The sequence below is a fragment of the Phoenix dactylifera genome, unplaced genomic scaffold, assembly GCF_009389715.1.
Source record: "Phoenix dactylifera cultivar Barhee BC4 unplaced genomic scaffold, palm_55x_up_171113_PBpolish2nd_filt_p 000609F, whole genome shotgun sequence".
NCBI lineage: Eukaryota > Viridiplantae > Streptophyta > Magnoliopsida > Arecales > Arecaceae > Phoenix > Phoenix dactylifera.
Window position 1 is genome coordinate 88998 of NW_024068005.1, and position 22703 is coordinate 111700.

Consider the following 22703-nt stretch of genomic DNA (forward strand, 5'->3'; position numbering starts at 1 on the left):
AGCATTCAGAGTCATGATTCTGGGAGAAAGATCAAGCATGTGACCTTCCTGAGATTTTGAACTGATCTAAAGGCCTGCTTATAGGTTGGAAACAATTGATGATGTGGCTCACTAGCCATTTTACATAGGAAAGAATTACAAGATGCATCCAGTATGATGAAGTCAACCAAATTGAAAGAATGTTTATTAGGGCGGATGACAAAACACAACATCATCAAAGATAGACAAATGGGTTCTGCGTAGCTTCATAACTTGAATTAGAAATTTGTACTAATTGTCATGAAAAGACAAAATTTCCATGAAATTACAAAGCCATTTCACCTGTAATTTTATTCAGAAGAAAAGTCGCTAGCTTTTTTTTCTTTTTTCTCGAACCATATTTTTAACTGCAGAATGGTTGAAAACTTTTCTTGAGCTCTATCATTCAATCTATGCCTTCAAACTTTCTTGAGAATCACCTGAAACAACAAACACATAACCCTCTATAATAGCATAGAAAAACATAGAACAATTCAGTGTCAAAATACAATAAAGCAAATACATGCTAGCAATGACATCAAAAGAGAAATTCACCTTAGAAAAAATCAGAGGAAGAAATGGTACATAGAAGGTTGGTCACTTTGATGCCTTCTTCATCTCCATCATTATCGCATTAGACAACTGCAAAGCATCATATTCCACTCCAAAACATCTCAAAATTTCCATGTTTGGATCTAACAGGTACCTGCCAATATACACATTAAATTATAACAGTTAAGCATCGATTTTAGCATCTGTTATTTTTTAAACAAATTTCTGCAATACAGAGCACACTACATGTTATGTGAACATTCCACAAGATAATCTTGGCCTTCTTCATCAACTTTTTTGAAGTAAATGCGGTACTCCTGTGCCATCTGTCTTACAGCCGCAATAGGGCCTGTTAATCCAATTATTCTTGAATCAAATTCTGCAACCACAAAGTGACAAAAACTTCAAAATCTTCAGTACAGAGACATAATGAGAATCAATCGATTGAAGAAAATATTAAGCAGTTAAGACCAGAATAACTGACCTCCAAGGTATGCCCTAAGTTGAGCAGGGGAATCACGCTGAGGGTCAATGGTGACAAAAATAGGAGTGATCTTGAAGTTGTGTTCAGACTCTGAAGGTGCAGTCAGGTAACTAATTAACCATCATCTATGTTACAAGAGAAAATATCCACAAAATGGAAGGAGATAACACAAGAAGGCACGGCTCAATGAATGCCAATCATGAAAAATTAAAAACACCCCTTATTGGTCCTAAATTTAGAATACATTTATCATTCCTCCATAAGCAACAAAAACCATCTTTTTTTTGTTTCTTTTTATAAAGATTAATAAGACATCTGAAGTAAAAATTGCATATCCTTTTTGTTTTTCATGTTATGCTGATATTATGGCATTTAGGGTTTCTCAAAAAGACAAAAATAATGGGTCGATGCATTTGAAGCAAAATCCAGCACAAAAACTTTTAGCTCCAACTACCACTGCAAGCAGGTACAAATGGATCCAGTATCAGCACACACCAAATCCAACCCATATTTGAATCAAGTTAAATAATTGAACCAAGCCTAATTCGTTTCCATTTGGGTTAAATCAGATCGGATTTAATATTTATTTTATCAATCCACCTGGTTTCTCAAGTCAAATCAGGTCAAAATAATTCAAGTGCAAATCATTATAAACATGTATCAATTGATTGCCTATAAAATAATAATAAGCAACATGTAGAGTTTCAACAGCCTACTCACCATAAAGTTTGATCAGTAATCACATATAAATTGTAATTTACATGACAAATAACGACTAGTACATTAACTTTATGTACTAAAGGAAAAATAATTTCTTACATTTAAGGGGGGGTTCTAAAGTATATAGTGTACTATTGCTGGTTAGCTTCAGATCAGTTCATATACAGATTGAAGGCTTAGTGATTCAAATCCAGTCCATATTTGAAGTGGGTCATAATTTTCAATTCAAGCCTAAAAAACTTCAGTTCAGATTGGGACAGATTATTGTTGGATCTGTTTCAGAATGGAAGCAGGTCAATCCAATCCACTTGCAGCCCCAATTCCAAAAAAGGCTAATACACATCAATCATACAGATCATCTTCTCATGTTTTTAAGTACCAAGAGTTTTTAAGACAATTGAGAATGGCAGAAGATGCTCCACCTAATATCTGGATGACTTCGGCCATCTTTTTAACTTCTTCTGGTCCAACATCAGGGGAAGAAGTGTACCCAAAGTACATGAGTGTCCAATTTCCCTGAAGGTTTGACTCAGTTACCAAATTTTTTTCTGTATCAAACAGCCTAAATGGGCCTCCAATTGCAGGTCTGTTGACTTTACTCCCATCAGAGTTAGTACTTTGATGCGATCCTGTAAAATATATATGAAAGGATGTCAGATGACAGGTTAAAGATCACCTAGCAAAAAGAGAAGTTTCTTAAGACTGGCAAGGTAGACATGTATTTAGAATTACAAAGATGCACAAACAATACACAAATAGAGATGATAAGAGGAATTCTAGGACAAAATTACTGAATAGAAATGTACAAACATCACCAATACGCCTGATTTGCCAAACTTGTTATAGCCAGTTTATAAATTTAAAAATCACAAAATCAGATGAATATGGTTACCATCCTGAAACGTCATAGGAAACATGTTTATTATAAAATGCATGATAACAAAATCTTGGCACAGGGAAGATCCATAAGTTTTTAGCAAATTTGATAATCATCTTCCAGACAGACAGACATAGCATTGAAAAACATATATTTTCTTTAGTATGAAGATTCCAGAGGTCAAAGTATACTTTTAACTGAAGCCGCCACCAGCCAATTATTCAATTAGTAGGCATTAAAAGATGGTAAGGCTGACAGTTGTAGATTGCTTCTTCCATTGTTGGCAAAATACTGATTTCACTAAATGAGATCTAAACAAACTACTTCAACAAGACAATTCTCAAAAAGACCAATGCATATGCTCCTCGTGCAATAATGCAGCCTAAGATCAAGTGATGACATCACAGTCACAAGGGATCATATTAAACAACAATCATGATGCCATGCCCCCCAGTCACAACCACTAAAAATAAATAAATATGTAAGTAAATAAATCACTAAATAGCAGAATGGGCAATCTAAGACAACCTAATACATCCTAATAAGGCTAAAAACACGATGGACCGTCAGATTGAGGAGAGTTTGAAGCATTTAAAGTTTGCACTTAGTTTAGACATCTTTGCATAATTGCAATATAAATTGGGCTTCATTTTCCAGGGCATTTTAATGATTGTTTTGGAGATTGGTCCAGAAAAATATTTGCACCTAAGTCTCCTATTTATAGTTGAAGTGTTTTCTTTTTCCTTTTTTCCCCTGTCAAGCCCCTGGATTTTTCGGGCGGGTTGGGGGGGGGGGTGGTTGGTCTCCAAAAGTCACCATGAAAATTTATAAAGCATTCACAATATGTATGTGTATCTGGGAATATTTTATATTGATAAGTGCATATAAGGGACTGGATTGATCAAGTTACAATATTTGACAATGTAATAAGTAACCAACGAGACAAAATAATTTTAGCGCATCAACCATGCTGCAGATTCTAAGGAAGGCACCTTTTGGGATTGCTCGTTTCTCATCATTGTAGTGAATAAGTAGGCCTGCTCCAGCAATCACTAGTACAGCTGTGGGCTGCAAGAAATCCAATATTTGTTCAACCATGAGACATAATTCAAAACTTAGACTGTAAAGTTTATAACATACATCTTCTTAATATGAGTTCAGAGGACATGAAAAGATAGACTTTTCCAAACTACTAATGCATCAAATTATCACATGTAAATGGGGAACTTTGGTACTCTCAAGTCAGCATACAATAATATAATTTCTCCATGATTGGGAATGCAACTCGTTATCTTCTGGAAGCTTTCTTGGTAGCTTATGATCCCTGTAGTTTGTTCCTTCTATATAGCCTCGGGACTGGAAGCCCTGAAAAGGATAAACCCTACAATGACAAAACCATCATTAGCATTTGCAAATTTACATGCATATAGACAGAGATTTGCTGTAAGTCCTGCTTGTCTAAATAAGAGACCATAAATACTTGGGAAATTCTTCATGAAGGCTGGTACCCATCTCCTATGAAAATGATATTTGTAATATGACTTTTCAAAAGTATATCTGCTAAAAACATATATACAACAAAATTAGTAATATTGATCTCAACAAAATAGAAAAGCTTCCTAGTTCTCTAAATATAGTTCCCTATATAACATGGTGGTTTTCACATTTACTATAAAAAGAGAAAAAAGAGTAGGCATTGTCATCCAGCATTTAATCTGAAGATGTCAGATGCACAGATAGATTTTACTCTTTCTATAATAGATGCACATGCTATGGACATGATCTCCTGGGTTTGGGGGAAAATATTTTCACTTTATTTGGTTGCAGGCATGTCAGCCTACTTGGATCAGGGCCGTTTAGTTTCCTGAACAAACTGAAATTCCAGAAAACCTTGAAACCAAGAACAGAGAATTTGAGAGCCTCTGAATCCAGACAGCATCTGGACAACAAAGCCTTTTGTATCATATATAGAGATATTGCATCTTCTAGATATATATATTCATATCAACTGTTTCTATTTAGAAAAGGTCCAGACATGTATTTTTTTCCTAGGACAACCATCTATTACACTCGCAAACAGATATTAGGAATTTATCTAGAAACAAGCTGGAAACCAAGGCTTCAACATGCTGCATATACAAGAGATCAAATTCCTATCCACCCTTGCTGGACCTCCAACAATAATCACATTCTTTCATTTCAAGAACCTTGGTTGCATTAGCTGATAATCATATGAAACTTTTAAATATCTTCATGATTTGTTTGGCCTGCTTGCACTCAAAGCCAAAGAAAGTAAGATTGCCTAAGTCAGCCAGCTACAACAACTCAGGAAGGTCATGAATAACTCTCTTCTTTTAACTGGCATTTTTCAAGTTCTCATCCTTACCAGTCTCACGTGCTTGACAACTACAAACGCCAAAAAAATCTTGCTTCAATCAGAATAAGAATGTGGATGCACATCCTTACACCATGGACTCTCTGGTAGTTAGGAAGAAAAAAAAGAAAAACATACAAGCTATCACGGTGTTGCATGGATAGGGAAAGAAGAGTGACATTTTGAAGCATATTTAAGTATTTACTTGACAAGAGCAAAAATACAAGTTAGAGGAGACACAGGGCATTTTTTTTATTACACTGTACAATAAGTAATTTACAGTTGAAGAATAGAAAATGTTAAAGGTAATATCTATTAATCAGTTTTATCTTATATAATCTTGACAAGTGTTCATTGATGTTAGTACTAATTTATCAGTAATTGATTAGTTCAAATAACCATGACAACATTGCACATGGTTTCATACATAAAAAGTGGTCGCAATCATTCATGAGTATGTTTGATAGTAAGTTTTGTGATGATTCATATACTTTAAAAGTTTCATCACTAAGATAGATCATGATTTTTGAGTGATTGTTTAATATCCTTTTTTTAACAACTTAAGGGCATGAGAATCAAGATTGTTAACGGAAGGTAGAAAAAAAAGGGAAAAAAATTAAGAAGCCAATCTTGTATGACACACAGGTAGTATTATTATTGAAATACATGTTCCCAACTGTAACTCCAAAACCTAGGTTAAGTACAGAAGTCTGCGACATTTCACCAAGCTTTTAAATGCCTCTCGTAGTACATGAGCTCGAAGAACAACTATAAGCCACTTTGATTAACAAGAAATTCATGTGAGAGATACAGGACTCAGCACTGGAAGAATTCAACTTTGCACCCATATATACCAAATTATGGTAGATATCTAAAGTGTCTGATGGATATATTTAACTGGCAGGTACATGTCAACATAGATTTTTGAAGATGACATAAATGTCCAAGTAACTCTGTTGTGATAAAATTCAAGGAAAAACAGGGACACATCATAAAAAACCAAGCATAAATATAAAAAAAGGAAATAGTCTGGGCAGTTACCTATTTTTCTTTTGACAAAGAGTCCATATGGTTTCACCAGCTTCTCAATAGCCAGGTCATATGCATACTCTAAGACACCCCAAATTTCGTAGCAACCTTTCATGCAAAAATTGTGGAAATTACATCCTTAATTTCCTTTAGTTCTTGTGAACAACTTTCTGTTGCATTTGTTTTGACTTCCTTGCATTTCACTTTATTGGTGAGTTCCCTTAATTAATAACTTTCACAATGTTGGCAATTTCCTTCCACGTAGTACCCTTCTTACCATCTTCTAGATTGCAAACATATTTAAATTTCAAGCCTTTTTTAGAGAAAAAAACAAGTATCAGTAAAGTGTTTGTCACTCTGAACTGACTTTACATTTCTCCAAATTTACAGTCTCCAAAATCCTTCCAACCATTTTGACTATTTTCCCAATAAATTTTCCTAAAATCTTTTCTATAGGCCTACATTCAACACTATTTAAGTAAGAAAAAGATAGGCCACGTCATAACAGAACAGCACTAACCACATCAAGAAGCCCCATTGCACTCATTGACATGACTTCAGGTTTCATCCATTATTAATCTGTGATGCAAAACAGATGGTCCCAATTCCACAACAACTAGACTCTCCACTTAAAAGTGCTTTAACGAATCCTTTTATACATCGACAAAATCCACAACTATCTCTGTATAGTCTCCCACCTCTTAAAAATTCTGATAACAATGTCGTTTCCCTGAACATTGTTTTCTCACTGAATTTCTATACATAATCTAAACCCAAGATCGATTGTCAAAAATAGCTTCATACTATTACATCGTTAAACCATTTAAACTGTTCCTCATCCAACGCAAATTTATTTACAGCAAGCTCCGTGTGATGCTCAAAGTTCTAAAACTAAGAATAGGAGGAATTAACACAAACACATAGTCCGCAATTTTTTTTTTATAAAAAAAACAATGCTACAAGATTGCAAGAAAACCCTAAAGAAATCGCCATTACCTAGTAGATGGAGGAGACCGAGTAAAGACCCTCGATCCGTTTCGAAGGGAAACTCCCACAAGGCGAGACCTCAGCATGACTTTGGAGCGAAAAGCGAAGCACAAGAGAAGTGCGTGGGTATTTGGGGAATAGGCATCAGGCTCTCCATGGGAGAACGATTTCCATTTTTTGGGCTTCGAAGGAAGGACGGTTTTGGAGTACAAAACGAGCCATGAGGGAGGAGGGAAGCGGATTGGGATTCTGAGAACTCGAGCTCGAGCGGTTCCCGAAATTCGTCTGTGTTTCGAGAAGCGAAACCGTGTGCGCATCTTCGTAGTCTATAAATTCCGGTACCAGGCTAGTGGGCCGAACTTAACAACTTGTTGCCCAAGCAGGCCCATCTAAATTTTGACTCAAAAGCAATTTTTCAAATTAACAATATTTTTCAATCAAAAAATTAGCATTTTTTATTATTGGTAGGGCATAAATTAGTTTTATTTATTGTTTTTGGAAAAGAAGGAAGGTAAGCTAGAAATTTATTCAAAGAGAAAAGAATTACAGAGGAGCAAACGGAAGAAAAGAAAAAAAATCTATCGATAATTTATTTGCCTTTTGCAATTTTGATTGCACAAAATAGAAGGATCTAAGATTGGAGTTTCCTACTAAGTTGGCCAAAGTGAGAAAAAAAAAAGGAGGAAGCTTGAGGTGTCATTAGGTAGAGATGACTTTGGTCAATAAAGCTAAACATAAGTGTGCTAATGGCCTTTGAGCAGGGCATCCTCTCCCAGCTGGTTTCCAATATGAATATTGTTTGAAGCTTTCCCAAGAGACTTTGAGGGATTGGAGCTCATAGAAGCTTTGGAAATGATCTGAGCAGAACAATTTTTATAGCCTGATTAAGACAACATGTTCTGCTACCAAAGGAGGTCACCCTGAAGGTCAGACTTGCTGAAAACAGTTTGGTTCAGAAAAATAAAACAAAGGAAAGATAACTTCCATGCTGGTTGTAATCTGAAATATTTAAAGAACGAGACTAGTTTGTGGCTTCTAACAATTACATCTTTGCAAGTGAGCATTGGTTTGATTTTTCAACAAACAGGTTTTTGATAGAGAGTCTGCTTCTTATAGTCATCATTCAACAGTGATAGTATATTCTTTGTCCTTATCCAGATTTTTTCTAAGTCAATTAGCTACTTCTGGTTGCACAAGGAAAACCAATCGTTGAAGAAGCTAAGGCCCTTCAAAGCCATGACTATGATTGAAGAGTACTTCTTGAGAAAGATTCTAGCATTCCATTCCTTTTAGCATATCCAAGTTTATCAGCGAAGAGCAAGAGGATAATAGGGTGGGCCGATTTAGAAAAAGACCTCTTTTACCATATGAAATAAATATCTTCAAAAGAGGACTGAGGATGCAGAACACCGAGAGCCAAGCAATCGTCTAACCTTAAGTGGTGCATAAAGATTCCAAAGGTCATCGGTGAACTTGTATTTAATGCCTCTCATATTGATGAATTGGTAGACAAAGATGATTGAGAAGGAATTATTGCTATCCAATCCTAGTTAAGAGAAACATGAGCAAGAAGAGTTAGTAATTTATTAAATTCAGTTTGAATATTCGTTGTGGGTCACCTAGGTTTGTTAAATTTCCATTCCAAAGTGCTTGAGTTGAAAAATTCAGCCACCATCCATTCTTTTTCTCATTGATTGCATAGACCTTAGGGAAGAGGGTTTGCAGAGGAGCATTAGAAATCCAACAATTTTTCCAAAAAAGTGTTTCTTGACCGTTGCAAATATGATATTTTGCTCCATTCCATAATACGGGTACAGTATTAACTACATCTCTCATAGATTGGAACATTTTTTGTTTGGCCTCCAATTCATAGATAGCTTCACTTTTTTATTATAAGCAAAATGCACCTGTCTTTCCCAAATGCCTAGATCATTTGTAAGATACCTCCATCTCCATTTGGCGAGTACTGACTGATTGAGCTGGCTAATGTTCTTGAAACCTAAAACCCCCTCCTCCTTTACCATTCTTATCATCACTTCATAGGAAGGATCTTCTATATCTGTCTTCTTTTGACAACCCAAACAGACAATTTAAAGATGGATGTGTAATAGAAGGGAAGGACGGTGACGACAAAATTAGCTAGAATTAATCTTCCCCCAGAGGAGTGATATTTACCCTTTCATATCGCTAATCTAACTTCAATTCGCCGCAAAAGTGATAGCCAATCTCTCTTCTTAGGCCCCCGGAGATAGAGTGATCAACCAAGATACTAAAATGGAATAAGAACAAAAGAGCAGTGAAGCTACTTTACACAATCATATGCCAAGTTACAGTCTAGGCTAATAGGCTACATTGAGCTCTTTTTTGTAATTGATAGACAATCCAGAAGTAAGTTCAAAACAAGAGAGGATTAGCCTTAAAATTGCAAGAATTCTTTTTTAGCTCGAGCAAAGATAGGAGCACCATGCTTACCACTAATGGAGACTGTACAAACAATGCTTGAATTGTTATAGGAATTAGAGATTACAGGTTTTTTTCAATAAAATTTGGAATCTAGACAAATTTCATTATTTTTGTCATCCATGTTCGAAATTTGAGATTGGATCTAGTGCTAGAGCCTGCACACTTTTTGCTCGAGAAATCTTTGTAAGTGACTAGTATTTCAATATATCATCGTTGTCACTGGATGTTTAGATCTAGAACAAAATCTTTGCATAGAACATACACCTCCGTTCCTATACTATAATTTGTCAATAAATACATGTCTGCGGATTTTATCCCACACAAATTTGTCCTTGGCATCATAAGCATCTATCCCATTTCTCCTTTTTCTAAACAAAACACATGCATGCATACGAACCAGACAACCATATACGATCTTTGCTATATCCATCGGTTGAATAAGTGAATGAGTTGGCATTCATATGGGCTTATATATTGCCATAATTTTATTTCAACTTGTAATATATCCATTCATAGTAACATGTATGTGGATGGAGCACGGATTCCATTCCCAGCCGACTTCCCCTTTGCTTTATTACCCCAGCTGCCCAAGCCCATATATGGAGCATGGATTCCATGCCATGGACCTCATGAAGGTGCCAACTAAAGATTTTGTAATCTCGAAAACTTTATTAATGGAGTATGTGCAGATATATAGTGAAAAAACAACTGATTGAGAGTGATCGAAGGATACACAGTCATATCCCTGTAGATATAAATGAGCAACGAACCAGCGGAAAAGAAAACTCTTGCGTAGCCTTCATACCCGGATTTCCGGCACAACAAAAAGCAAAGGTTCCCAACCAAACTCTCTTCAATATAGCTAGGTCTGTCAGTTGATGTTATGTTACGCAGAGCCAGAAGGCATGAAACAAGAAAGCTTAGCGGGATAGCAGGAAAAGCAAGCCAAAAGGAACCTTAATGACCAATCACCACTAACGGACAGACCCGAAGCTTATGAGAACGTAGTGACCCGGAAAGATGAATAGAACCGAACTAGCAACAAGAATTGCCAATGGGAGTTTTTGAAGAGAACCCATGATTCTGAAGATGACAAAGAAAGCGTTGATTTGGGATCTTATTTCAATTGTATCAGTAATTACATGCAAACGGTATATGTGACATGAGAAAGTATCCTCAATCAATCTGTGTACCTTTAGTTACATCGATCTTGGAACTAAGTAACTAAAATCGTCGACGGGGAAGAGCCTTGGTGAGCAGATCAGCCAACTGATCCACTGTGCTGATGTGAGAGACGGCCAGGATTCCCTTGGAAACGAGATTCCGAACAAAATGAAGGTTGATAGCAATATGTTTCATGCGAGAGTGCATAACTGGATTGAGACTGAGTTGAGTGGCACCGATGTTATCACAGAATATCGTTGGTTCGGCAAGAAGCTATTGTCTAAGCACCAAGAGAAGAGACCTTATCCAGACGAGTTTAGAAGAAGTAGTAGCTAGTGCTCGATATTCGGCCTCAATCAAGGATCTCGCCACAGCGCGTTGCTTCCGTGTGCTCCAGGAGATTGGGCAGTCGCCAAGGAAGACGAGATAAGCAGACGTGGACGTCCGATCATCCCGATCGCCAGCCCAGTTGGCATCTGAATAAGCCTGAAGATGGAGAACGTTGTTGTGACGAAGAAGAATGTCATGATCAATGGTGTGTTTTAGATAGCGCAAGACGCGTTTCGTGGCTGTCCAATGCTGCTGGGTGGGTTTGTGCATGAACTGAGCCAGCTTATTCAGGGCAAAGGCAATGTCAGGTCTAGTGAAGGCAAGGTATTGAAGAGCGCCAATGATACGACGATACGCAGTGCCGTCTACTGCTCCAGACCCATCATCCAGCACAAGACTCTCCTTCGTGCCAAGAGAAGTAGTGATGGCCTTAGCACCACTCATTTGAGAACGATCCAAAAGGTCCCGAATATATTTGTGCTGAGACAGAAACAAACTGTGTGGAGTGGGAAGAACTTCCACCCCAAGAAAGTAATGCAGGGACCCTAAGTCTTTGAGAGAGAAATGGGCGCGTAGCTTGGTGACAACATGAGAGACTTCAGCCAGATTACTCCCATTGATGGTAAGATCATCAACATACACAAGCAAGTAGATAAGGATAGAGTCCTTGTGATAAATAAACAGAGAGGAATCTGCTTTAGAATTGAAGAAGCCAAGTTCCAGAAGATATGAGCATAGTTCCTGGTACCAAGCGCGTGGAGCCTGTTTCAACCCATAAATAGATTTCTTCAGCCTGCAGACATGGGAAGGAGAAACCGGATCGATAAAACCGGGAGGTTGGGCCATGTAAACAGATTCAGTGAGAGTCCCATGAAGAAAAGCATTGTTGACGTCCAGTTTCCGTAAACTCCAGCCCTGTGAGACAGCGATGGCGAGCACACTGCGAACCGTGACCGGCTTTACAACCAGACTAAATGTTTCAGCATAATCAATCTTCGGGCGTTGATGAAACCCCTTTGCGACTAGCCTAGCCTTGTACCGTTCAATAGTTCCATCTGGGTGTCGTTTGATTCGGAACACCCATTTACAACCAACTAGATTACCAGAGTCCAGGCGTGGTACTAGGTCCCAGGTCCCATGACGAAGTAAGGCATTAAACTCTTCAGACATGGCGTGTCACCAGTGAGGATCTTTAAGGGCTTGGGAAACATATGTGGGCTCTACTGGCGGAGAAAGAGGATGTTTGGTTACAAGATAAAGATGCTTAGGTTTGAAGATATTGTTGCGAGATCGTGTGACCATGGGATGCAAGCGAGTTGGTTCTGGAGGTGGAGAGGCAGCAACAAGAATTAAAGCTATGGGCACGGAGGAAGCTGGGGAAGCAGGAGAAGGCAATGACTTATGTAGTCGTGGAGAAGTGTCTGGAAGGAGCGGTAGACGAGGACCTGTAAGAGAAGACACGTCAGGAGGAGAAATAACCACAGGTGGTACCGGTGGGATCATGAAGTCTGCTACTACGCACTAGATGGAGAGGAAGAGGAATTAGTTTTGGTGGTGAAAGGAAACAAAAACTCATCAAAGACAACGTGCCGAGAGATGTAAATTTTAGAGGATTCAAGATCCATGCACTTGTAGGCACTCTGAGACGTGGAGCAACCGAGAAAAAGACATGGCTTCGACTTGGGTTGAAGTTTGTGAGAAAGGTAAGGTTTTAGCCATGGGTAGCACTGACATCCGAAAACCTTAAGCTTTGCATGAGTGCGTGGTCGTCCAAAGAGCACTTCAAAAGGACAACGATGGTGAAGAAGGAGTGTAGGCAAGCGGTTAATGAGATAAACGGCAGTTTGAAAGGCATGAGACCAGAAGGATGGTGGTAGAGAGGCCTGATGAAGAAGGGTAAGACCTGTTTCGACAATATATCGATGATGCTGTTCACTCGTCCCATTCTGTTGAGGAGTATGAGGTGCGGTGGAATACTAGCTTATGCCATGTTGGAGAAGATAAGAGTGGAGCTTCACAAATTCACCCCCGTTATCAGAGTAAAGATTTTTGATTTTGTGACCGAACTGTTTTTCAAGCATGGGTTTCAGTTGCTGGAAGATAGACAGAATATCATATTTGCGGGCGAGAGGAAAAAACCAGCAATATTTCGTAAAGTGATCAATAAAGATCACATAGTAACGATGGCCATCAATGGAGCTGTGCTTCGTTGGTCCCCAAACATCAGTGTACAAATATTCTAAAGCATGAGTACTCATAAGGGAAGTGGATCGAAAAGGAAGGCGATGACTCTTATTGCATTGACAGGAAATACATAAAGAGTTTTCATCCGACGAAGATTGTCAAAAGGGAAGAGAGAAATGATGAAGAACATATGAAACAGTTTTATTTGAAGGATGGCCTAGGCGACGGTGCCAGACAGCAGTGGTGGTTCGTTGATGGACAAGTGCAGTAGCATACGCAGAAGACATTGGTGCCGGTAGTGGATAAACACCATCCTGACAACTATCTTGAAGGAGCGTCGCCCCCGTTCTCCGATCCTTCACCAAGAAATGAAACGGATGAAATTCTAAGAAAACATCATTCTCTTTGGTGAAGCTATGAACAGAAATTAAATTCTTATGAATGGACGAAACACATAGAATGTTAGATAAGTTGAAGGAACGAGTGGGATGAGAAACAGTTGTAGAGCCAACATGGGTTACGTGCAAACCTGATCCATCACCGATGACAACCTCATCTGTACCATCATACTCGGAATGAATCGAGAGATTAGAGAGGTCAGAAGTTACATTGTGCGATGCTGCTGAGTCAATAAGCCATTGTTTGTTCGAAGAGGAATTGGGAGAAGCACAGTTGACAGAGGCGTTGTGCTTCAGCTTCACTCGATAGGTTTTAGCTGAATGGCCATGGAGATCAAAGAGTTGGCAAATAATGGACGCCTTGTCATGACGAGAAGCATTTCTAGGCCTTCCAAAGGGAGAATGAGAGCTCTTGTTATGAAGAAACCATTTGGAGTTGGGGTTTCGACGTTGAGAAGAGTTTGCGGTTGCAACCAAGGTTGCAGTAGATGCTTCTAGGCGACGGATATAAGTTTCATGACTGAGGAGCAGATCATGAAGTTCCTCAAAGGTGAGAGGAGGCTCACACGCTCGGATTGGTGCAGCAATATCCCAATATTCATGGCCGAGTCCATTAAGGACATGAAGTGTAACATCATCTGTTGAGAGGGGAGTGTCAATAACATCGAGCTTATCAGCAATGATCTTCACAGCATGGAGAAAGTCCGTCACGGAACGAGAACCATGTTGGATGTGGGTAAGCTCTTCTTTCAATTGCATGACTCTGGTACGAGAACGGTTGGCATAAAGCCGAGTAAGCTTTGACCAGGCTGCATGAGAGGTTTCCGACGTTGCAATCAGTGGGATAATCGCTTCGGAAACAGATGCCAGGATTGCATGAAGTAGAAGCTTGTCCTGTCAGAACTAGAGAAGATATGCTGGGGAAAGAGACGACGAAGCGGAGGAGGATGAAGCGGACGCATCTTCCTTTGGCGGACACAGGGTTGTGCCGTTGACATAATGATGCGAGACAGATGATTTAGGGAAGAAAATATGAATTGAAAAGGGAGGGGAGAGAAGTTCTGGAGTCCACCAGGTGTCAAGACAAAGTTTTCATTTCCAAATTACTCTACTAAAACAGGAGATATGGAGGTGCCATATATAGCCCCCTATGCAACTACCCATGATCCCCACAAATGATCATGTAACTACCCATGATCCAACAACATCATGGGTCACTACACTAGCAAAATACAGTCATACAAGCCAGCAACTAATAAAAGACAAAAATACATAATAAATAAATAAAAATATACAAAAAAATAAAACTAGGGTGGCCAAAGTGCTATGCACGCCGGCGACGCCTATATATATGCTGGAAACGGAGGTCTGTGTCCCCACCAACTCCCCTCAGCGGAGAAGAGTTCGCCTCTGGCGAAAAGGATGTCTGGTAATGCTCCAACAGGTCTGAAGCAAGTCGCTGAAGCTCATCTCTGCTAATCCAGGTATCATCTGACGGAGGTCGACCATGCCATCTGACCAGGTATCGCTGATAACCACCGTTCTACGTACTAACAATCTGATCGTCCAAAAGCTGTTCCACTGTGTCTGTGATCTGCGGAGAAAAAGGTACAGGAGGCAAGACAGGAGCAGGAGATATTTTCTCAAAATTGGATATGAGGCAGTGTCAGGCTCATTGAGTGGGTCTGCAGGAATAGTTGTCGGACCTCGGTAGGCAACTAAGTCTTCTACATTAAAAACTGGATTAATTCTAAAATCACTTGGAATATCCACCACATATGCATTAGATCCAACCCGTTTCAGAATTTGGTATGGACCCATACTTTGGGCGTGCAATTTTCTAACGGTTTCTGGTGGAAACCGTTCAGGTCTGATTCTGATCATTACATCATCACCCACTCGAAATTCTTGATAACGTCGACGTAAGTCAAGGGCCATTTTATATCTCGCATTATTAATTTCAATTTTCTTTTTAATCTCTTTATGTAAATTTTGCATGTGTTGCTCAAAGGATTCAGCGGTCTCAGAGATTCTATTGTTAGGTGCTACTGGGATAAGATCAACAGGTTTTCGCGGTACATAGCCTCAGACAATTTCAAAAGGGCTCAAGCCAGAGGTCTTGTTCATAGAGCTATTGTAGGCGAATTCAGCTGTGGATAGGAGAAGATCCCAATTACCTGGGTGGTCACCCACTAAACATCGTAGAAGGTTTTTTAGGCTGCGGTTGACCACCTCAGTTTGCCCGTCTGTCTGAGGGTGATAGGCTGTGGAATATTTAAGCTTAGTACCTATAAAGTTCCCGAGGATCTTTCAAAAATAACTAACAAATTTGACATCTCTATCAGTCACTATCGATTTTGGAAGCCCGTGGAGCCTAACGACCTCATCAAAGATGATCCTCGCAACTTTGAAGGCATCAGAAGTCTTGGAAGTGGGCAGAAAATGTGTCATCTTAGAGAACCGATCCACTACCACGAGAATGGAATCATGCTTACTTCTAGTCTTTGGCAATCCTAGCACGAAATCCATACTAATGTCCTGCCAAGGACGATCTGGGACAGAAAGGGGGGTATATAAACCAGTGTTTTGTTTGCGCTGTTTGGATAGATGACAAGTACGACACTGACCAACAATTTTTGCAACATCCCGTTTTAAACTAGGCCAATAAAATCTTTGTTCGACCATATCAATGGTCTTATTTCTACCAAAATAGCCAGCTATTCCTCCCGCATGAAGTTCCCAAACTAGAAAATCTCTAAAGGATGTTTGAGGGATACACAGCTTGTTTCCTCGGAACAGGAAGGCATCAACCACAAGGTAATCACTATTGTCCCTGGTGCAACTTTCTAACACGCTCGCATAGATCTCAACGAAGTCTGAACAAGTTGCATAATCGTCAATCATACGTTCAAATCCAGTAACATTTATGCTTACTGAAAAAAATAATGCTACACGTCGGCTTAAGGCATCAGCTGCTTTGTTGTCAATACCTGCTTTGTGACACAACATGAAAATATATTCTTGAAGAAATTCAGCCCATTTTTCGTATCGTGAACTCAATTGTTTTTGGAAATTTAAGTACCTCAAAGCTTCATGGTCGGAATATAATATGAACTCCTGAGGTAGCAGATAGTGACGCCAGTGACGCAGCGCTTGTACAACAGCATAAAATTCTGTCATAGGCAGAATATTTTCGTTTGGCATCATTCAGCTTCTCACTGAAGTATGCGATAGGATGTTTTTCTTGGCTTAAGACACCACCTATACCTATACCAGATGCATCACAAGAGACTTCAAAAACTTTAGTGAAATTGGGGAGGCATATTACTGGGGCTTCTGTCATTCTAGTCTTGATCTCTTGGAATGCCTTTGAGGCCGCAACGGTCCAGTAAAATTCACCTTTTCGGATACAATCCGTAATCGGTGCAGTGATCGTACTAAAATTCTTGATGAACCTCCTATAAAAGGTGGCTAGGCCATGGAAGCTTCGCACCTCAAATAATGTAGTAGGCTCGGGCCATTCAAGAATAGCTTGGACTTTCTGTGGGTCTGCTGAAACATCCTCAGAAGACACAACAAATCCTAAGAAGATTACACGATCAGTCATAAATGAACACTTCTTAAGGTTCGCATATATGCTTTCTTTCCTTAGTGAATTGCAGACCAAACGTAGGTGTTCAAGGTGTTGTTCCTTGTTTTTGCTATAAATTAAGATATCATCAAAATAGACTACAAGGAATTTTCCCATGAAAGGTCTTAGCACTTGGGTCATAATTCGCATAAATATGCTAGGTGCATTTGTCAACCCAAAGGGCATGACTAGCCACTCGTATAATCCATCCTTGGTTTTGAAAGCTGTTTTCCATTCATCACCCGGGCGGATACGGATTTGGTGATAACCACTCTTAAGGTCAATTTTGGACAAGATGGTGGCACCTGCCATCATGTCAAGCATGTCATCCAATCGTGCAGGCACTGCACACGGGCTAAGACTCTCTCGGATGAACCCCTTTTGGAGTAGTTCATCAACTTGCCGTTTCAATTCAGCATGTTCAATCGGATTGAGTCTATAATGAGGCAAGTTCGGAAGAGTCGCCCCTAGGACCAAGTTTATGGCGTGCTGAATGTCATGCATAGGGAGAAGCTCATCAGGAAGGTCCCCAGGAAAGAGATCCTTAAATTCTTCTAGAACATGATAAACTTCTTTCAAAAAATCTATTTGAAAATTAGGAACAACTTCTTTGGATACTAACACAATGACTATGGATTCTTGGGATGCTGCTTTCTCAAATTCCTTAGGACTAATGATTTGAAGGCGCTTTTCAACCTTCACATCCTTCTTTCCAGCAATAGAAGGCCTAGGAGGCAAAGGGTTTAGTCGAATTTTCTTTCCTTGGTGAACAAAAAAACAGGAATTGGATTTGCCATAAATGGTCACATCCAAATCATAAAGCCACGGTCTACCAAGGATGATGTGTCCAACGTCCAGGAAAATAACATCACACCAGACCTTATCATTATATTCAGAAAAGTTGATTTGGACTAGACAACACTCAGTGACTGGTATAGCGGTTTTATCCACCCAAGACACATTATAAGGGTTAGAATGAGGCACTGTCTTTAACTGTAGCTTCTTGACAGTTCTTGTGGATACAATGTTGACACTACTCCCACTGTCAATGATAACCTTACAGCTATGTTCGCCACATTTGATGTAGGTGTGAAATATGGATCAACGCCTTCAGTCATCATCTTTTTGCTTAGGTTGTGTAAGGACACACCTAACTACGCCTAAAGGGGTGGAACCCTCAAATGAGCCAGGTTCCTCACCTTCATCTGACTCTTCAAGGTCTATCTCTGGTTCATGGACCAACTCATCCTCTTGATCATTTCTATCTTCTTCGATGACCAGTGTTTTCTTAGTAGGACATTGACTAGCTCTATGCCCAAAACCAAAACATCTGTAACACTGATCTCGAAAAATTTTGGGTGGGTCACTTAAAATTCTCTTATTCTTTTGATCATTAATTTTTGGGGATTCTGTCACTGGATTTCTAATATTAGGCTTACTCCAAGTGTTAGTTTGACTACCGTGGGTGAACTTATGATTGGTCTCCTTAAGATCAAATCATCTAAAGGTTGTCTTATTAGTATAACGCTTGATGTCTTGGATAAGTTGATAGGCATGTTCTAATGAATTGACCTCGCGTAGAATAAGCTCTTTTTGTAAATCATCTCGCAATCCGGACCTAAACCTAGAAAGGGTCAATTCCACACTCTCGCGTGCATCGCATCGCATAAAGAACTCATCAAAACGAGCGATGTACTCAGACACAGGTTTATTTCCTTGAATCAGCCGTTGCCACTAATCTAACAGGCGACTCTTATAGGATGTTGGGAAATATTTTTCTTTTAACTTCTCCTTCATTTCATCCCATTGTACCATAGGGGGTTGACTAGCTCTAGCAAGCATATTTTCTATTGTATTCCAATACAACTTTGCGGGACCAGTGAGCTTCATTTTTGCAAAATGAACTCTGCGATCTTCAGATAGATTATACCATTCAAAGTAATGGTCCATATCAGCGAGCCAGTCAATGAAGACTTTTGGGTCGAGACGACCATCATAACTTGGTGCATCGATCCTAATACTGCACATTACATGCTCATCTGGTGTCTCACGCGCTCTTAGATAGTCCCTTTGGTGTTGTTGCCCAATGCCTCTGGGGCGGGGCGGTTCAAACTCACCAAGTTCAGACTCTCCATCGTTGTGAGTAACTTGGAGGTTGGTGATTGAATTTTCAGCCACAGTCAAGCGGGTATTCAGCCTAGCTTCAGGGTCAGTGATCCTTGCCCCTAATCTGGTTTCTAATGCTGCTATGGCATCTAATACCTGTTGGTTTGGGTTGGTAGACATCTCATGTGAGTAGGATGTACCACTACGAGTTGTCATGCTCTAGACTACGAAAATCCTAGATATAAAAATAGCTTTCAGATTAAATTTAACAATTTTGACTAAAAGTCTTATGTCAGAGTCTTGGTTGCTCTCGAATTTGCACAGGTTATAACTAAATATCAGGACCTTAGATACTGCTAACCTTGGTCTGGGTTATGCAAAATCTTCGCAGGTTAATCTAACGAAAGTGGGGTCCTTCAAATTGATTTGGATTTCACCATATTCAAGTAAAATTCCTAGTTGCCTTTTGAGGATTTGAAAATAATTTATAAGGCTCAATATGTATTTTCAAGGGGCATAGGCTATTACAAAATTAAGGTCCTATCTTAAACCGACAACATGAAGTGAAAACAATAATAATCTAAAGATAAACTAGTTTATAGGAAAAGGCTGAAAAATTATTTAAAGAAAAGATACGACCTTTTCTTACAGATCTGAGTCAGTGGATGAGTTTGGATGTCAGAGTGTAGGATGCAGAACCGGAGCCCGACGATTTGTAGAAGATGCTGCTGGAAGACGGTCGACTACGGGTATCGTTGTGGAAGCCCAACTTACTGCAGGGTCTGGCTCCAAGTACAGGGGCCTAAAAGCTGGGCCCGCAAGACAATGGGCCAGAGGATCAACTGGGCTCGCATGACAACGGGCCAAGCACTGGGCCGACCCGCTCGCCCGAAAGCAGGAATTTAGAAGGGACCCGAAGCTTCTGGAATAGCTTCGGATCCCTCTGAGCAATGGAGAAAAGGGCTGAGGGAGATAGGGGGGAGAAGGGAGGAGCGATGTCGGAGGGTGGCGATCTTGGTTTTGGGGAGCGAAGGAAGCGGCGACGGCGGACGATGGAGTCGGCAATGGAGGAGGAGGTGGTGGTGGCAACGGAGAAGATGAAGGGGGGTGGCAGTGTGACCGAGGCAGCGGTGTGTGCGGTCATGGAAGTGAGCGGCGTCGGCGAACGAGAATGGCCTGGCGGCGGAAAGGAGAGGCGGCTTGGCGGTAGCAAAGGGGAACGCAGCGACCTGCCGGCGGCGGCCCTGTGGACGGCCGGTCGTGAAGAAGAAGAGGTATTCTCTTTTCTAGAATACCTCGGATGCAGCACTGTCTCATGAGAGGGGTGGGAGGCGACGGAAGCGTGGGTGCGGTTGTAAGAGCGGCGACAGCGGCGGTGGTGGTGTGGCAGCGATGCGTCACTTTTTTTTTTTTGGAACAGCACGTGCAAGTCACGTGCTTTCGCCTGAGGTTGTCACGTGCGGGACTCACGTGAGGGTCATGTGACCCTTTCTTCTTTTTTTTTCTTTTTTTTTTCTTTATCCCGGAACGGATCCGGGTTACTGACCGAGGGTTAACGGGTTTGGAGCTTACCCGTTTACCAACTTGAAACTCTCCAACAGTTTCAAGTGAGCGTGCCGAGATTTACGCCCACGGTTGCTGGCGGTTCCCGGCGGCCGATCGTGCCGAAGTTCATGCTAGCAGTGTGGGTGGATCTTAGTGGCCAGTGGTGATGGCCGGCGACCGGTCACCTGCTCTGGCACTGGGTCTCTTCTCACTAGTAATGTCTTCCCATCTCTCTTCGTGTGCGCGGTGGCCGGCGGGCGCTTCAGCGGGTCCGAGGGACAGAGCCGAAAGAAGGGCGGCGATGCTCCTCTTCTTTTTGGCAACGGGAGTCACTCGTGGTCCATCAGCACGCTCCGGTGTCCGAGGTCGGGGTACCGTGTAGATTTCGTGTGCCCACCGAAATCCTGGGATCCGGCAGTGCTCCGCCATACATCGGCATGGTGCTTCTGTGGAAGGAGAAGTGGCCGAGAATGGAAGTGGAGGACCAGCCGCAGAGGCTTCTGCTTTTTTTTTTTTTGTCTGGTGCGAGATCCGAGAGAGAGGGAGGAGGCAGCAAAAGGTGTTTATTTTATCTGAAACCGAAAGAAGAAGAGAACAGTAGGAACAGTGGAAAATATAGAAGAGGGATCGAGGCTTTAGCAACAGTGGCAAGCCTGCCTAAGCTCTGATACCAAACTGATGCGGGACAGATAATTTAGGAAAGAAAATATGAATTGAAAGGGGAGGGGAGAGAAGTTCTGGAGTCTACCAGATGTCAAGACAAAGTTTTCATTTCCAAATTACTCTACTAAAACAGGAGATATGGAGGTGCCATATATAGCCCCCTATGCAACTACCCATGATCCCCACAAATGATCATGTAACTACCCATGATCCAACAACATCATGGGTCACTACACTAGCTAAATACAGTCATACAAGCCAGCAACTAATAAAAGACGAAAATACATAATAAATAAATAAAAATACACAAAAAAAATAAAACTAGGGTGGCCGAAGTGCTATGTACGCCGGCGACGCCTATGTACATGCTGGAAACGGAGGTCTATGTCCCCACCAACTCTGATATGGGACAGATGATTTAGGGAAGAAAATATGAATTGAAAGGGGAGGGGAGAGAAGTTCTGGAGTCCGCCAGATGTCAAGACAAAGTTTTCATTTCCAAATTACTCTACTAAAACAGGAGATATGGAGGTGCCATATATAGCCCCCTATGCAACTACCCATGATCCCCACAAATGATCATGTAACTACCCATGATCCAACAACATCATGGGTCACTACACTAGCTAAATACAGTCATACAAGCCAGCAACTAATAAAAGACGAAAATACATAATAAATAAATAAAAATACACAAAAAAATAAAATTAGGGTGGCCGAAGTGCTATGCACACCAGCGACGCCTATATACATGCTGGAAACGGAGGTCTGTGTCCCCACCACATAACCCATTAGGTCATAGCCAATAAGAAGAGAAACAAATTGTGCGTGCCATGAAGCAAAGTTGGACGACGAGAGCTTCAAAGGAAGCTGGGTGGCTGCGTTGATCGAGATTAGCTGAGACATGGTGGTGGTGGGACTGGTAACCACAGCAAGGGTAGCACTGGATGAATCGCTAGAGGCCATGGGAGGAGATCGATTTCTTCTCGTTGGAGGAAAAAACGTGCTCTGATACCATAAAGATTTTGTAATCTCGATAACTTTATAAATGGAGTATGTGCAGATATATAGTGGAAAGAACAACTGAATGGGAGTGATCGAAGGGATACATAGTTAGTCATATCCCTGTAGATATACATGAGCAATGAACCATATACAGGAAGATCGGATGAGAGTGT

The 22703-nt window shown here is 40.6% G+C and overlaps 1 protein-coding gene across 2 annotated transcripts; it reads right to left on the bottom strand.

The window, feature by feature from the left end:
• Nucleotides 1–221: 221 nt before the first annotated feature.
• Nucleotides 222–7345, bottom strand: LOC103720240 (protein SCO1 homolog 2, mitochondrial). 2 transcript variants are annotated; one of them, XM_026809670.2, is made up of 9 exons: nucleotides 7051–7345; nucleotides 4132–4208; nucleotides 3903–4032; nucleotides 3644–3719; nucleotides 2197–2403; nucleotides 1055–1144; nucleotides 817–949; nucleotides 574–724; nucleotides 222–458 (listed from the first exon to the last, which is right to left on the bottom strand). In XM_026809670.2, the coding sequence occupies exons 2-8, from the start codon at nucleotides 4161–4163 to the stop codon at nucleotides 616–618; spliced, it is 777 nt and encodes a 258-aa protein (XP_026665471.1). In that variant the 5' UTR covers nucleotides 4164–4208; nucleotides 7051–7345; the 3' UTR covers nucleotides 222–458; nucleotides 574–615. The 2 variants fall into 2 exon arrangements, with proteins under 2 accessions (XP_026665471.1, XP_008808073.1); XM_008809851.3 differs by lacking the exon at nucleotides 4132–4208.
• Between the last annotated feature and the right edge of the window lie 15358 nt (nucleotides 7346–22703).

Excerpts from the sequence above, each read along its gene's own strand:
- LOC103720240 (XM_008809851.3), bottom strand. The coding sequence starts at position 7,127 with ATGCTGAGGTCTCGCCTTGTGGGAGTTTCCCTTCGAAACGGATCGAGG. Across the intron at positions 3,720-3,902 it reads CATGGAGAAATTATATTATT|CCCACAGCTGTACTAGTGAT; the intron begins GTATGCTGACTT and ends GATTTCTTGCAG. Across the intron at positions 1,145-2,196 it reads CGAAGTCATCCAGATATTAG|AGTCTGAACACAACTTCAAG; the intron begins GTGGAGCATCTT and ends CTGCACCTTCAG.